We start from the raw sequence: 14,324 nt of genomic DNA on the forward strand, positions 1-14,324 counted from the left end.
TGAGACCGTGACGAACGGCCCTTTCGCACCATCCAATCCCTTCGGGGCGGGGGCGGGGGGTGGGGTGGAAGCGGCCGGGCTTTCGGGAGGAAAAGCCGCCCAATCGGAGCTCCAAACGTCCCTGGGCGGGGCTAGGCTTCGTAGCGGCGAAAGGTGGGCCCGGCGGGGCGCTCGGCCAATAGGCGCCGGGAGGGCGGCGAACGGCGGCCAATGAGAAGCGAGCGCCGGGGCGGAACCCGCGTCCTGGCTGGTTCGACGTCGGTGGGCGTGAGGACGCCCGGGCGTTCGGTTGCTGAGCAGCGCGCGCAGGCTGAGCTCGTGCCTGCGAGCGGGAGTCGCTGACGGAGCCGCTGAGGTGTTTTCTTCGGACGTGTCGGTGGCCGACGGGACCGTCGCTGAGGCGCCGCCGTGACGTCTCCCGAGGGATGTGAACCGCCGCCGCCTCCCTCGCCCGCGGTGTGTGTGTGGTGACCGCCCCCCCCTCACAACCGAGCCGAAGCTCCCTCCGGCCTCCCTGCTCGGGCCTCGCGTGATGTCGTGATCCCTCGGCGGACGTGCGACCAGGCGGGCGGCGGCTGCGGCTGCTGCTGGGCGGCTGCTGCGGCTGCTGCTGCCGATGGGGCTGCTCCGGATTATGCTGCCGCCCAAGTTGCAGCTGCTGGCCGTGCTGGCGTTCGGCGTGTCCGTCCTTTTCCTAGAGAACCAGATCCAGAAGCTGGAGGAATCCCGAGGGAAGCTTGGTGAGCGAGGGGCGGCCTTGGGGAAGGTGGCTGGCCGGGTTGGGGGGCGGCGGGGGGCGACCAGGTCTGGATGAATCGGTGTCGTGGAAATGAGGTTACCTTCCTCCTGAGGGCGGCGGCCCCCTCGTTCTACTGCAGAACTAGAAGGAGAGGGGTAAAGATGGGGACATCGAGGGTAGGTTTGTTGGGGGGGCGGGCGGGGAGAATGTCAGAAATGGCTTTGGGAGAGCAAAAATCGCCGTCGGTTCCCGCGCGTGTCTCGAAACGACGGGAATCGGTTTGGGAAGAGAACTCCGCAAGAAGGTGGGCTGCCGACGTGTTCAGAGGAGGGCGACCATGATGATCGAGAGTCTGGAAACTTAAGCCGTATGACAAGCGGTGGAAGGAGCTGGGTATGTTTAGCTGAGACTGAGAGGAGATACGATTGCCGCCTTCAAATATCTGAAGGGCTGTCACATGGAGGAGGGAGCAGGCTTGTTTTCTCCTGCTCGGGAGGGTAGGACTCGAACCAGTGGCTTCAAGTTGCAAGAAAGGAGATTCTGACTAAACATTCAGCGGGAAAATCTTTCTGGCAGTAAGAGCTGTTTGGCAGTGGAACAGACTCCCACTAGAGGTTGTGGGCTCGCCTTCCTTGGAGGGTTTTAAGCAGAGCTTGGATGGCCACCTGTCATGGATGCTTTAGCTGAGGTTCATGCATTGCAGGGGATTGGACTAGATGACCCTGGGGTCCCTTCCAACTCTAGGGTTCTATGATGCGGCGGCATGCATTGGGTTTGGAGCCAATCTTTATGTTCGTTTCTCCCCACCAGTAACAAAATTGCTGAAAGACATTGGAGTTTATCTCCACAAAGGACCTACCTTCTGGGGTTTTTTGGGGGGTTGCTGCTCTGGAAGAATAGGACTTCAGGGAAACCAGTGTGGCCCACAGTTAGTTTCTACTGGTGCTGAGAAATAGTGGTGATGTTTAGAGGCAGTCTATAGATTTCATTGTTTTATCATTCCACTGTTGGAAACCTGTGAAATGGCCACATTTTGTTTAAGGTTTGAACTTTGTGGAAGTGGGTTGACTCGTTAGATAGGCAAGTTAGTGATTGTAGAGAGAGGGTGTGACAGAACAAGTCTCCCTCCCTCCCTGAAATAGTTGTACAATTAATAAAGCTTGGATAAATTTGTGTATGTGTGCATGTGTGTGTGTGTGTGTGTAAGTAAGTATATATGTAGGCCCATGTGTTTCGGTGAGCATAGTCTTTTCCCACTGTTAGGTGTGCTATGATATATGATGTTAGGTCCAGAAGATTTTTCTATAGTGCTGTTCATCTAGTTTTTATGATGTGCAAGTTCTTGAGCCATGCTCATGAAAAGTTACTTGTTTAACAAAATTACTTATTTCTCAACTCTTGTGGAACTCTCACTGTGTCAGGAGTAAAATGAAAAAATGAGGATGTAAACTCCTATTAAAAGTGACTGTTACTGGCTCCTATATTCCTTTCTATGAATGTGTTCAGTTGGAACCTTCTTTTTTACTCAGGTTGTGTCTATCTGCCTGTATCCACACAAAGCAAGGGAAAATAAGGTCATTTCCACAGGCTCTCTTCCAGGGAGAGCCAGTGTGGGGTAGTGCTCAAGAGCGGTGGACTCGTAATCTGGTGAGCTGGGTTTGCGTCTCTGCTCCTCCACATGCAGCTGCTGGGTGACCTTGGGCTAGTCACACTTCTCTGAAGTCTCTCAGCCCCACTCATCTAACAAAGTGTTTGTTGTGGGGAAGGAAGGGAAAGGAGAATGTTAGCCGCTTTGAGACTCCTTAGGGTAGTGATGAAGCAGGATAAAATCCAAACTCTTCTTCTTCTTTATTCCTTTACTAACAAAAAGCAGGCAAAATAACTGTTATATCTGATATGTGAGGACATGTTGAATACCTTATCCTGAGTTACCCCTACAGAAATAACTGACATTGAACTTGATCTGTTGGATTGAAAGGGAGGAGCAATTCTTCGTAGTGCTCTGGCGCTCATTCCATCAGTGCAAGCATTTCAGTCTGCCAGAGGGAAGGAGTTTCCTCTCCTCCCCCTGTGCACTGTTCTGTGGATTATCCTGACTCCTCTATAGGCAATGGGGGCATAGGGGAGGTGGGGAAAACCCCATTGCGCTAATGGAACTCTTTAGGTGAAAGTGGTAACAGGGAAAAAAGTTTTTCAATTTGTCCCTTGAGAAGTTGACACCAACAGTTTTAGATTGTCTTTATTAGGAGAGTGTAAATCCCGAGTATAAGGGAGTTAACACAGCAAGTTTTTTGAGTAAAAGTTGATTTTCTCTTTTTATTGTTGCCTATATTCAGAACCTCCTGCCAACCTAGCAGTTCGAAAGCACGTCAAAGTGCAAGTAGCTAAATAGGTACCGCTCCGGCGGGAAGGTAAACGGCGTTTCCGTTCGCTGCTCTGGTTTGTCAGAAGCGGCTTAGTCATGCTGGCCACATGACCTGGAAGCTGTACGCCGGCTCCCTCAGCCAGTAAAGCGAGATGAGTGCCGCAACCCCAGAGTTGGCCATGACTGGACCTAATGGTCAGGGGTCCCTTTAAAGGTAAAGGTAAAGGTACTCCTGCCCATACAGGCCAGTCTTGCCAGACTCTAGGGTTGTGCGCTCATCTCACTCTAGAGGCCGGGAGCCAGTGCTGTCCGTCCGCAGACACTTCCGGGTCACGTGGCCAGCATGACAAGCTGCATCTGGCGAGCCAGCGCAGCACACGGAACGCCGTTTACATAACGTCAGTTGTGAACTGGCAGCCAATAAAAGTTAAATTCTGTTGTGTTCATGCTGTTATATTCCTTTCAGCAATTGAATCATTCTAGTTCTATAAAGTGCTTTTGTTCTTTGAAAGTTGTCTCCATAGGCTAATATGAACAAGTCTGTAGTTTGACTACAGTAACTGCTGTTTCATTAAAAGAACTAAGAACAAGTCCATGGTATTATATGTAAAATTTAGCATGATAAATCAGACTGCTATTTTTGCCTCTTCAATTGAAATTTGAATGTCTGCTTCATTTCTGCTGTGACAAACAAAGCTGTATGACTTCAACAATGACAGCAGAAAATATATCTTGGAGGCTTGGAAAAAAACTGCTTGTAGAACAATTTTTCTAGATACTTTCTGATGAAACAGCATTCTCTTACTCTGGCAAGTGTGGTTTATACTTAAAATGGGCTTCTCATTCTGACATGAATAACACAAAATAACTGGCTATATGATGAGATGTTGTATTCCTCCTCCTCCTCGGAGACGACATTCTGTTTCACACATCTATAATGCAGTTCATCTTAAATCCACAATTCCTCTGTTGGTATAAATGGAAATCGCTTTCACAGGGTACCTTCCTCCACATTCCCAAATTAGTATGTGTTAGAATTTAGTTAGTATTCTGTTGCGAGCATTCCTATGCTAAAAAGCACAACAGTGCAAAGATGTGCTGTGTGCATATTTTGATAATGGAGGTGTTTGAAAATTCAATTAAATGACTAGAGCCTGCATGCCTTGTTTGTTCAATATGAAAGAGTGGTCAAGATTCTTGGCATACTGTGAATAAGCAGTGTTCTAGTTAATACAGCCTGTCCACTCCCTCTACCCCTTCATGTGAGCAGGTAAAGGAAACCAGGAAAGCACAATTAAACCAGACTTCCTATGATGTGCAAATCAAGCATCCTCGTTTGTTGCTCTGAAATAAGCAAGGTTTGTAAGCAAGTTTCAACCCCGGCTTGTTCTGGAAGCAACAAATTAGGTTGCCAGGTTTGCACATCATAAGAAGCCAAGCTTAGTTTTGACTTCCTGGTTTGATTTACCTACTGTCTAAAGGGAGAAGCAAATTGAGCCTAAACAGGCTGTGTGCACTAGCATCCTGCTTGTTCATAGTAAGCTGGAAATCCTGTCTTAATGTGATACGTGAATGTAGTTGCTATGTGTATTTAACTGTGTACATTCTGTTTTTTGTTCACTTGGACAAAATCTACACTTTATCTGCACCTACACAGTTGCTCACAACATGAGGGTGCCTTGTTGTTTCTCTCAGTTGTATCCTCTCTGGTATCTTCACTTTATGGTATTTCTTCTGTTGTTATTTAGCATGTGTTGCATGTACTTTCAGGTGCCTTGTATCCCTGCTGAATATTAGTACAAGTGGGGCTTCCAATAAAATGTTAATGTGAGGTGTCTCTTTTTCATAATTTCAACCACTGCTTTCCCCTGACTTGGGTTTTCATTCCTTCTACCCCAGTCAGTCAGCGTTCTATATCCACTAAACATGCTCAGTATTCATTCAAATGCTTGGGGTTTCCTCCAGGGTTTTGTATTAGCAGGACGCCAGGTGCATTTTGTGCCTAAAGAGTCTCCATTTGTGAGCACCTCTGAAGGTTTGGGTGCAATTATTTGCATCTGGCTGATACTCAAGCATTACACAAATGTATATGCTTTGAAGCCTTGAAGTGTATGTTAAGGATAAACAATTAGTTAAGGAGTTTAACAATAAAGAGAATAATGTTTTGAAAACTGAAGTACGGTACAATATTTTTCTTGTAAACACCAAATTAAACATGTATTAACAATTTCTGCTAAAAATGTGACATGAACAATGTGTCACTTTGAATTGCATATTAGTTCATTCTTATCAAAATAACAAATAAAAAAGTGTTGCTGACCCCGCCCCCGCCTGGTGGTGACTAGGCATTCTGTTATGGTGCCCACAACCCAGGTCCCAGGAGCCACTGGTTCTTAGCTTTTCTATCACAGTTTCTAACACTGCTTTCCTCCTTGTTTATGCAACCCTTGGGATTTCTCTGGGTCTGCCGATTTCCCCCCACTTGGACATGGCTAGTGCTGGTACATAAATGTTGGCACTCGGAGAACAGAGATCAGTGTTGGTGTATATTATGTATAAAGCTATTTTTAGCCAACTCATCCCTTGCTTTTCCTTTAAGACCAATTGCAGTCCTTAACAGTTGTCAACAGGTTTACCACACCTATCAGCCAATCACCCATTCCTACCACCCTTCTAAGTAATACCCCTCCCCACCCTCTCACTATATATAAGGGTCTGGTGACTTTTGTTTCAGTGTATCTGAAGAAGTGTGCATGCACACGAAAGCTCATACCAATAACAAACTTAGTTGGTCTCTAAGGTGCTACTGGAAGAAATTATTTTATATTTTGTTTCGACTATGGCAGACCAACACGGCTACCTGCCTGTAACTAGTGTATATTATGAAGATGATAGTTATAGTGGGTGCTAATATGTAGCAGTTCACATCATCTTTGAGGATGAAGATGAACTGCACCATAGTTTTGCATCGGTTTCTATGCAATACGGGTGATTGTGTTAGAGTTGTGAAATGGGAATGAATAAGAACCTAAATTTAGCCTAGTAATTAACTGATCATGAACTACTGAGTTGCAGTTATTCTACCCAACATATATGATCACATCATTAATACTTAGAAGCAACGTGTTGGTCCCTGCCTAGAGCAATAGTACACCCAGTAAACACTTTTTGATTGTACCAATGTGCTTTGTCCCCATTCCTAAAAGCAATAATTCCACTATGAGCCACATCAGTGGCTTAGCGGTGCAGGATTTTTCAAGTATGCATCCTCCAGATTTGCAGAACTTTAGTTTTACTAATGAACCAACCTCACCTTGATGTAGTATGAGCAGCAGCAGCAGCAAAGATGTTCCTGCTATCCAATAGCAGCTCCATTTGCTGGTGAACGTTGAGCTGCGACCACTTCCACTTCTTACTAGTCACATGTCAGTTACAGGTTTTTTTGGATGTTTTCAAAGAGTGTTTCATATGTACATCTTAAAAATATAGGCAACAGCCCATATCAATTCTGGTGATTTGGGCAAGTGAGCAAGTCCAAAGTTAAAGACTAATGATTTATCTGAAGAAATGAATCCACTGAAACTATCAATAAATGTTCATCTTCCTTCATAACTTTTCCATCTCCATTTGACACTTACCCCAGCGCACATTCAGCTATCCTTGTTTGCTTAAAGTGATTGCTTTGCAGTGCAATCCTCTGCATGTCTACTCAGAAGTAAGTTCCCTTGAACTGAATGGGAGATTATTTAGGAGTTAAATGTGCATAGGGTTGCAGCCTTAATTTGTGGGTAAATTAGAGAAAGGATTAGATTATTTAAATTCATGATAAAAGCTTCATGGTATCTTCAGAATAGGTTCCAAGAGATGCAACAACATATTTTGTTATTGCTGATTCAAATACATCAAGAAGCTGTACTGTTAACAGCCATTGGTTAAATATGAAGATCAGTTGAAAAAGGTGTCTGGGAAAAAATAAAATGGAATCTGGTATGGTTGTTTCCTTAATAGGAAACGGAGGGGAAAGGTTGTAATGTTTCATAGTGAATTTGCAATGAAATTACATTGTTTTTCATTTTTGGGATATGCAAATGCTAATGCAGTTTTAAGAACTTGAATAGTTATGAGGCATAATAGAACTTGACAGTATTTGTTAGCTGCTGAACAATGACTTGACTTCATAGCTAGAAAATATTTGGCAAATAGATGAAATACAATGGTGAAATTGATTTGAGTCTTTTAGTGTTCTGCAAGATACATAGATGACAGAATTATGTACGTATATCACACAAATACAACTTAGTTATTAAAGTAGATAAATATATTCTTTTATCTTGAATGAAATAATGATGTTATAATTGCAAAATTATTGCTTTGTAAAAGATGCCCATTTATTGTAGAGTTCAACATACGGTTTTATTTGCTTGCTGAACCCTTTCCTTTAATAATTTAGGATATACAAGCATTCAAGAAAATTGATCTGGGCTTCTCCTATCTTGCATTTGCCTTGTAGGTACTCCATCTTTCAACTTCTTTGGCAGTACATATAAGCAGATGTTTGCATAATATTCTGGAACTTGATTTCCTAACTAGGGCTAATGGAAGTTTTTGTCAGAAACATATGGAGGGCACCAGGCTGGGAAAGGCTGTCCTAAATCATACCTTGCAAGCTACTCTTAATAACTTAATTACATTTTATAGATGATGTTTTTATTTGGGACAATGGAGCCCACAAGTTAGTTGCAAAGCAGATGGCTTTGTCCTCAGAAGAGTGTTTTTGCAAACTGTATGACTTCTTGTACCACCGCCTCCCCCAAACATATAACATTACCTAGTCCATTGACTGAAACAGAATACCGTATTTTTCGCTCTATAAGACGCACCAGACCACAAGACGCACCTAGTTTTTGGAGGAGGAGAACAAGAAAAAAAATATTCTGAATCTTAGAAGCCAGAACAGCAAGAGAGATCGCTGTGCAGTGAAAGCAGCAATCCCTCTTGCTGTTCTGGCTTCTGGTATAGCTGCGCAGCCTGCATTCGCTCCATAAGACGCACACACATTTCCCCTTACTTTTTAGGAGGGAAAAAGTGAGTCTTATAGAGCAAAAAATACGGTACTTCATTCGAGCTTGATGGCAGTAGAGAGGTATGGGGAAGACCCCGCAGATGCCAGTAAAGGCCTCTGCAGACACCATTCTTCCAGCCCCTGAACTAGGTGTGGCATTAGTGAAGTTGAGAACAGTTATTTTTTTAATGGGTAAATAGATTATTTTAGGAAGAACTGAAAGCTCCTACAAATGTGGAAAATTTCTCGTTGTAATTTTCATTGTAAGAGTAAAGGGAAAATCCATGGATGTGGTATTTATGCACTGAGAACTTGTGGCTTTCCAGGGTGTGAATACGTATGCAAACCTCAAAGTTGAGAACAAGATAAGAATTCTCAAAGGTATGGTAGGTTGTTTCTTTTGCTTTCCTTTTCAGGATATTTCAGCTTTTATATTAACATTCTGAACTAGAAATAACAGGACACATTTCCCCCCGAATGTATTGAAGAAGCTTGTTACCACTATTGAAATCTAGCCAGAGATTATATTTAATTCAGCTACATTAATGCACTACTTTTGTTAGCTTCCACCTGGTCCCACTGAAGAATTACCTCCTCTTAAATGAGTTTATGGAAAGCTTCTAAATGTGTAGCCAATATATAAATACATGTCTCTTAGAAACTTAGTTGTGTGAGGTGCTCCACATATATCATTGCTTTTAAGCAAAGTGCAGTAAGGCTCCTCTAAGTTAAGTGTCTTGCTTTAAAATATCTAGTTTAAGCTGTAGATAAAACCTGGAATATGCTGTTTTTTGGTTGCTGTAAATCTCCCCTTACATTTTTGTAATAAAATGATTTAAGCATTTTCCATTTAGAGAAATGCACATGTTTGAAGTTGGGTGGTTTTTATTTACCACAAATTCTTGATGTCTCTGATTATTGAAAAAGGCAGTACAACTGGGTTTTGGAGCAACTGTGTCATGGTTTGTTCTGCCTGCGTTGAACATCTTGTGTGACAGGTCCTTAGAAAATTATGCATGCTTCTGATTCTCAGTCTCATCTTCCATATATTCCTGCTTAATTAGTTCAAAACCAATCTGTTCCATATTCTTAATTCATGTTTGTTTCCTGCTTTCTTGTGAATAAATACCTTGACACAAATTACATTTGAAATGTCATGTTGGATCTTAATTGTGCGCAGCCCAGCAAAACAAACTTGTTCAGCGATATTTATAGCTCTCTGATGCATCATGAGAGAATAGAAAGTTAGTCCCTGGTTTTTCTTTCTTGAATAGTTTACTATTTTGATGCCAGTAAGTCTACTCAGGGTCATATCCAAGGCTGCATAAGCAGAATGCCACTTATGCAATGGGACTTGCTCTTCCTTTCCGCCTCCTTTGTGCCCCAGAATCTACTCCAAAATCTGCTCAACTCCCTGGAGTAGATTTTGAGGTGTCTGAGGGGCTTCAGAAGACAGGAGGGAATAGTTCATTTGGCAGTGTGGAATACGAATGTCAGCATTTTGTTAAAAATGAAAATATAAAAATTGCGAAGTTTGATGCAGGGTCCTAAATTCTGATGCTGATTTGTATAGGGATTTGAAAATATTTGGCATGTGCTACAATGACAATTTAACAGTACAAAGAAGATTGTTTCAGTTGCCAACACCAATTACTGAAAGGGCACTGTTTAAGTTCCTGAATGTGCTGTCATATTCTTACATTCTTGGTGTTGAAAATCTAATTACAGCATTGTTTTGTATTTTTTTTTCTTCATTTCCACAGCATATGTAATATACATAATCCTGTCTTTATACTTTTGAGGATTTGGTTAGGTTTTTTTAAAAAAATATCATAAAAAGCATATTCTGACTTCAGATGAAGCAATTTTTTTTTTTTAAACTGACAAACATATAGAGGGGTAAACTTACAGGACTTTCTTTCCCCTTGAAATACCGAACTGGGTTCTGAAAGTAAATCTATCAAACATTGGCTCAGGTCTGATTACAAGAGTTAATCTTCTAGAATAAATTTGGACTATATACTCAGCTGCTGCTTGGCAGAGAGAAGGTGTAAATCATAGGCTGTACTTTTTCTACTGATAGAGTAAGAAGAAAGTACTACTCTCAGTAATCTTATTTAGCAGGTTTAATCCACTACCATGCCAAGTTCACGTATAAATTAGTTTTGTATTTAAGCACTGGGCTGTTTAGTCATAGGTAACCAGGAATTACATGTAGACAAGTGAGTAGGCTGGTGAAGCAAGTGGATGGATTGCTCTCAGCAGTGTTAGAAACTGAGATATGAAAGCGAGGAGCTAAATGGCACCTTAAACTGAGGTTACGGGAGCAACAACGGAATGTCCAGGCCCCTTTTTTAAAAAAAAAACAAGAATACAAAGCTGGAAATGAATGAACTGCAGCTAAAATATCACGTTCATTTTCCACATGGTCTAGTCCTTCCCCTGTCTACCCCCCTAATTTTCTTAAGAAGGTCTCTTCTCCAGTCTTCAGAGAATAAACTGGAAGTGGGGAGGCAGAACAAGGTCCTCCTTTCCTTCCACTCTGCAGTTTTAATGGGAAATCTTGGCGCACTACTGCACCCAGAGTTCAGAAACGGCTTTCGCTAATAAAATTCCCTGTCACAAAATGCGACTAGTACAATGGGAGTTTCGAACACTGGGTCTCAGATTTTTTGTTGGTTGCTTTTGTGGCTTGCTTTCAAGGCTGTATGAAAGGGTAACACAGGCATGCTATTTCTGCCTGATTAAATTTTTAATGAAATTAATAATTGCTGAGGACATAGTTCCTGAAGTTAGGGAATAGTTTCTTTCCAGGAAGAGAAAATGAACAATGAAATAGAGCAGGGGTAGGCAAACTAAGGCCCGGGGGCCGGATGCGGCTCAATCGCCTTCTAGATCCGGCCCGCGGACGGTCTGGGAATCAGCATGTTTTTACAAGAGTAGAATGCGTGCTTTTATTTAAAATGCACCTCTGGATTATTTGTGGGGCATAGGAATTCGTTCATATTCCCCCCCCCCCCCAATATAGTCCGGCCCTCCACAAGATCTGAGGGACAGTGGCCTGGCCCCCTGCTGAAAAAGTTTCCTGACCCGGGCTTTTACTGGTTGAGAAGCATGACAAGTCACGATTGATCCTTAGGAGTGAGGGTCCTCAGACTGACTTGTGTAGGACTACCATACATTCAAATTCTCCCGGACATTACCAGGATTTCAAAGGTGGAAATGACGTCCAGGGAAAATTTCTGAAAGCCTGCACTTTGTCCTGGATCTTTTGCAAGTCAAATCACGTTTTCTGGTGTGTTGGGGGGAGCTCAGTTTTGAAATATGGCAACTCTAGAGTTGTGTTGCAGCTGTACCTGCTCTCTGAACCACCCACTCACTGTTCAGTCTGGTTTATATTGTCTTTCCCTTGTTGGTTACTTGTGTTTGTGTTAGCAGATTGAAGTAAACATTAAGGTTGTGTACTGTCTTGCACATTTGGATGTGTATTTTCAAGTAGCCATAATTTATAACATAATAAGCTAATATTCTCCTCTTGTTTTGAAAACTAGTTTCTAGGTTTTGGCACTAAAGTCTTTGGTGTGTTAATTCGCTCAAAACAGAACAAGTTCAGAATAGTAGACAAAAATACAGCTTTTGAGTTCTCCACATAGTACTGGGTTTCTCACAGAAGTTTTGGGACATGTAGAAAAGTGTTTTACCCTTAAGATGTGGTTTTTATATGTAGATTTTTTGGTTGCGTCCACTTACGGATTTACACTGTTGTTGGTGTGTGGCATCTGAACAATCAATCTTTGCTGCAGATACTGGTGTTGAAATATTTGGGTGGTCTCTTTTTCACAAACTAAATCTTGGAAGAATCACCTAGATTATGCCAAAAGCACAGTATAAAACCTTAAGGAGAATCTTGACACCCCCCCCCCCGGTACATAAGGCAGGGAGCTGGCAGCCTCTGCCTTCAAATTTTTTTGGGGGGTGGGGTGGGGTGGGGGAGAGAAAGTGTTATCCCAGTTGCCTTATGGCATTGACAGTTTGTGGTCAATCCCATCCTCAAGCTTTGTCAGCGAGTGATATAATAGTACAACATTTGAGAAACTGCTGTGTTTATATAGGTCAAGTCCTATAGGATGTGCTTCTCATTTTCTTCTCTGCTGCGTTTGTATATAGCCATTCTGTATTCCTTGTTTCCCATGCTTCGGGATAGGAATTCAGGATACCCTGTTGAGTAGAAGATGATTTATCTCTTGGGAAATAAGTCTGAACATATTACTGTGAGGGTTGCAATTTTTATTGGAAAGGCATGGGTGATTTGGCAGCTATGTGCCACAATGGTACCTTCTTGGCCAATACCATTTTATTTACTGTGTGTTTAGAATAGGCTATTTTCACAGTTATGTTGCAGTGTGGACTCCATCTAGACTCTGAAGTGCAAACTCGTTTAGACACCAGGCTTTTCTTTGCAGTCCTCCAATCACTTTACTTTTGAATGGTCCTGTTGAAAATCCCATGGTAGCTCTTGGGTTCCTCTAGCAATCTGCAAACCAGTTACTCTTGCTACTGACATTATGGAAACTACTCCAGAATAAAGGTTGTAATATACAACCTAACTGGGTAATTTTATGGTCCTATACTAAACAATGGGCTTAGAATCGCCTTCTTACAGTTTTAAAATTGTGTTCTCTATTACTCATGAAGAGTTCTGCAGCTACTCAATCTATTCAGAACTAAAGACTAAGACTAAGACTAGTAAATAAAATTGTAGAAGAATTTAAGTAATTCATCGGTCTGGACCTTTTTAGAACTACAGTTTTTATATTATACATAGAGAAATGTATAATGAACCACATGAGACATTTACGTGTTTCGATAAGATATAGCTGTCATATGGTCGTAAGATTTTTAATTGCTATAAAATGTTTGGTTTATACTTTTTCATTTTTTCATTTAAAATGCAGGTCTTCCTGGTTTTAGTTATGCATGTCACAAGAAATCATTGAGAAATGTATTTTGTTGAATCTTATCTGACAGTAATCTGAATAAAAGTTTGTATTTATGTGGATTGCTGCTATTTAATTCTGTATATAAAAAAAATCTTTCTAAAGTTTCTTTTTTGCTTTTCCCTGTGTGTTCTTGATTAGTGTTATGCCAGTACATGGTAGGCATATGTTATATACTTTAGTTTTAAAAACTAATAACTATTGGCATAAGTCTTATTTGGTTAGTGTGTGCCTGAAGTACATGTTTCTTAATGGAGCATTCATTGTTTGAGTCTCTACACTCATGCCTAGGCAACAAGTAAAAAGAACTTAACCTTTATGCACTGGAAATGTTCTGGTAATCCCTTCTGTTAGGAGAAAGTTGGGCCAGAAAAACCCTTTAAACAAAAATAAGGCTACAAATTGGGGATGACCCCACAAATGCACAGTGGATTGAATCCGGACATTCATTTTGCAAGGGGTGTGCATGAGGAAATTTTGGGAGCCTGTAGAGCAGTGTGAGATACAATGCAGGAGGTTGTAGGGGAAGGAAGAGTTTGCAAAGATTGTCTCTCTATTCCTCCAGTGAGGAGCCCCTGCTGGATTTCTGTTCCTGGTATTAATGGAAAGAGTGCTGTAGTTTGTGAAATGGTCAGTCTGAATCCAAATCCAAATCGTAAATTAGGTACTTTCATCCAGCAAGGGTAGTTACGTCATTCAGGCAGAGTGATCATGACTGTGATGGTATTGTGTTGGAACTCATAGGATGGAGATGCTAAGGTGATTGTCGACACACACATTTCCGTTTGCCAGATGGAACAATTTCCCCTCTTGTCCCTTGTGCCCTGTTCTTGGGACTCTCCCAATCCTCTGGAGCAGATTGTGGGGTGGATGGGAGGATTCCTTTTGCTTCAGCGGGACCTGTTACACTGTCTTCTCCTAGTGGAACAACTCATTTGACCATTTTAAGGTACAATAGATTTCACATTTAATATTAGAAAATGTACTTGGCTTGAAAATGACATTTTCTTTAGTTGATGCGTCTTTAAATGTGCATTGCACTGTCTTGCTCAAGCAACACTACACTTAGGACTGGCTGATAAAATGTAATACAGCTTTATGAATAAGAAATAAGATTTGTATTAGTATAGCCCATGCCTTATTACTGTGCCAGCTTTAGAT

The 14,324-nt window shown here is 41.9% G+C and overlaps 1 protein-coding gene across 2 annotated transcripts in view; it reads left to right on the forward strand.

The window, feature by feature from the left end:
• Positions 1 to 182: 182 nt before the first annotated feature.
• HS2ST1 (heparan sulfate 2-O-sulfotransferase 1) overlaps positions 183 to 14,324 on the forward strand; it is an 87,290-nt gene continuing 73,148 nt past the window's right edge. Inside the window, exon 1 of one of the 2 annotated variants that reach the window (XM_083445043.1) lies at positions 183 to 740. In XM_083445043.1, coding sequence (XP_083301169.1) covers positions 617 to 740 — 124 coding nt within the window. In that variant the 5' untranslated portion in view covers positions 183 to 616. The remainder of the gene's footprint in view (positions 741 to 14,324) is intronic. The other variant, XM_083445042.1, reaches the window with a different exon arrangement.

This window comes from Podarcis tiliguerta (genome assembly GCF_965153285.1).
Source record: "Podarcis tiliguerta genome assembly, chromosome: 6".
Lineage (NCBI taxonomy): Eukaryota > Metazoa > Chordata > Lepidosauria > Squamata > Lacertidae > Podarcis > Podarcis tiliguerta.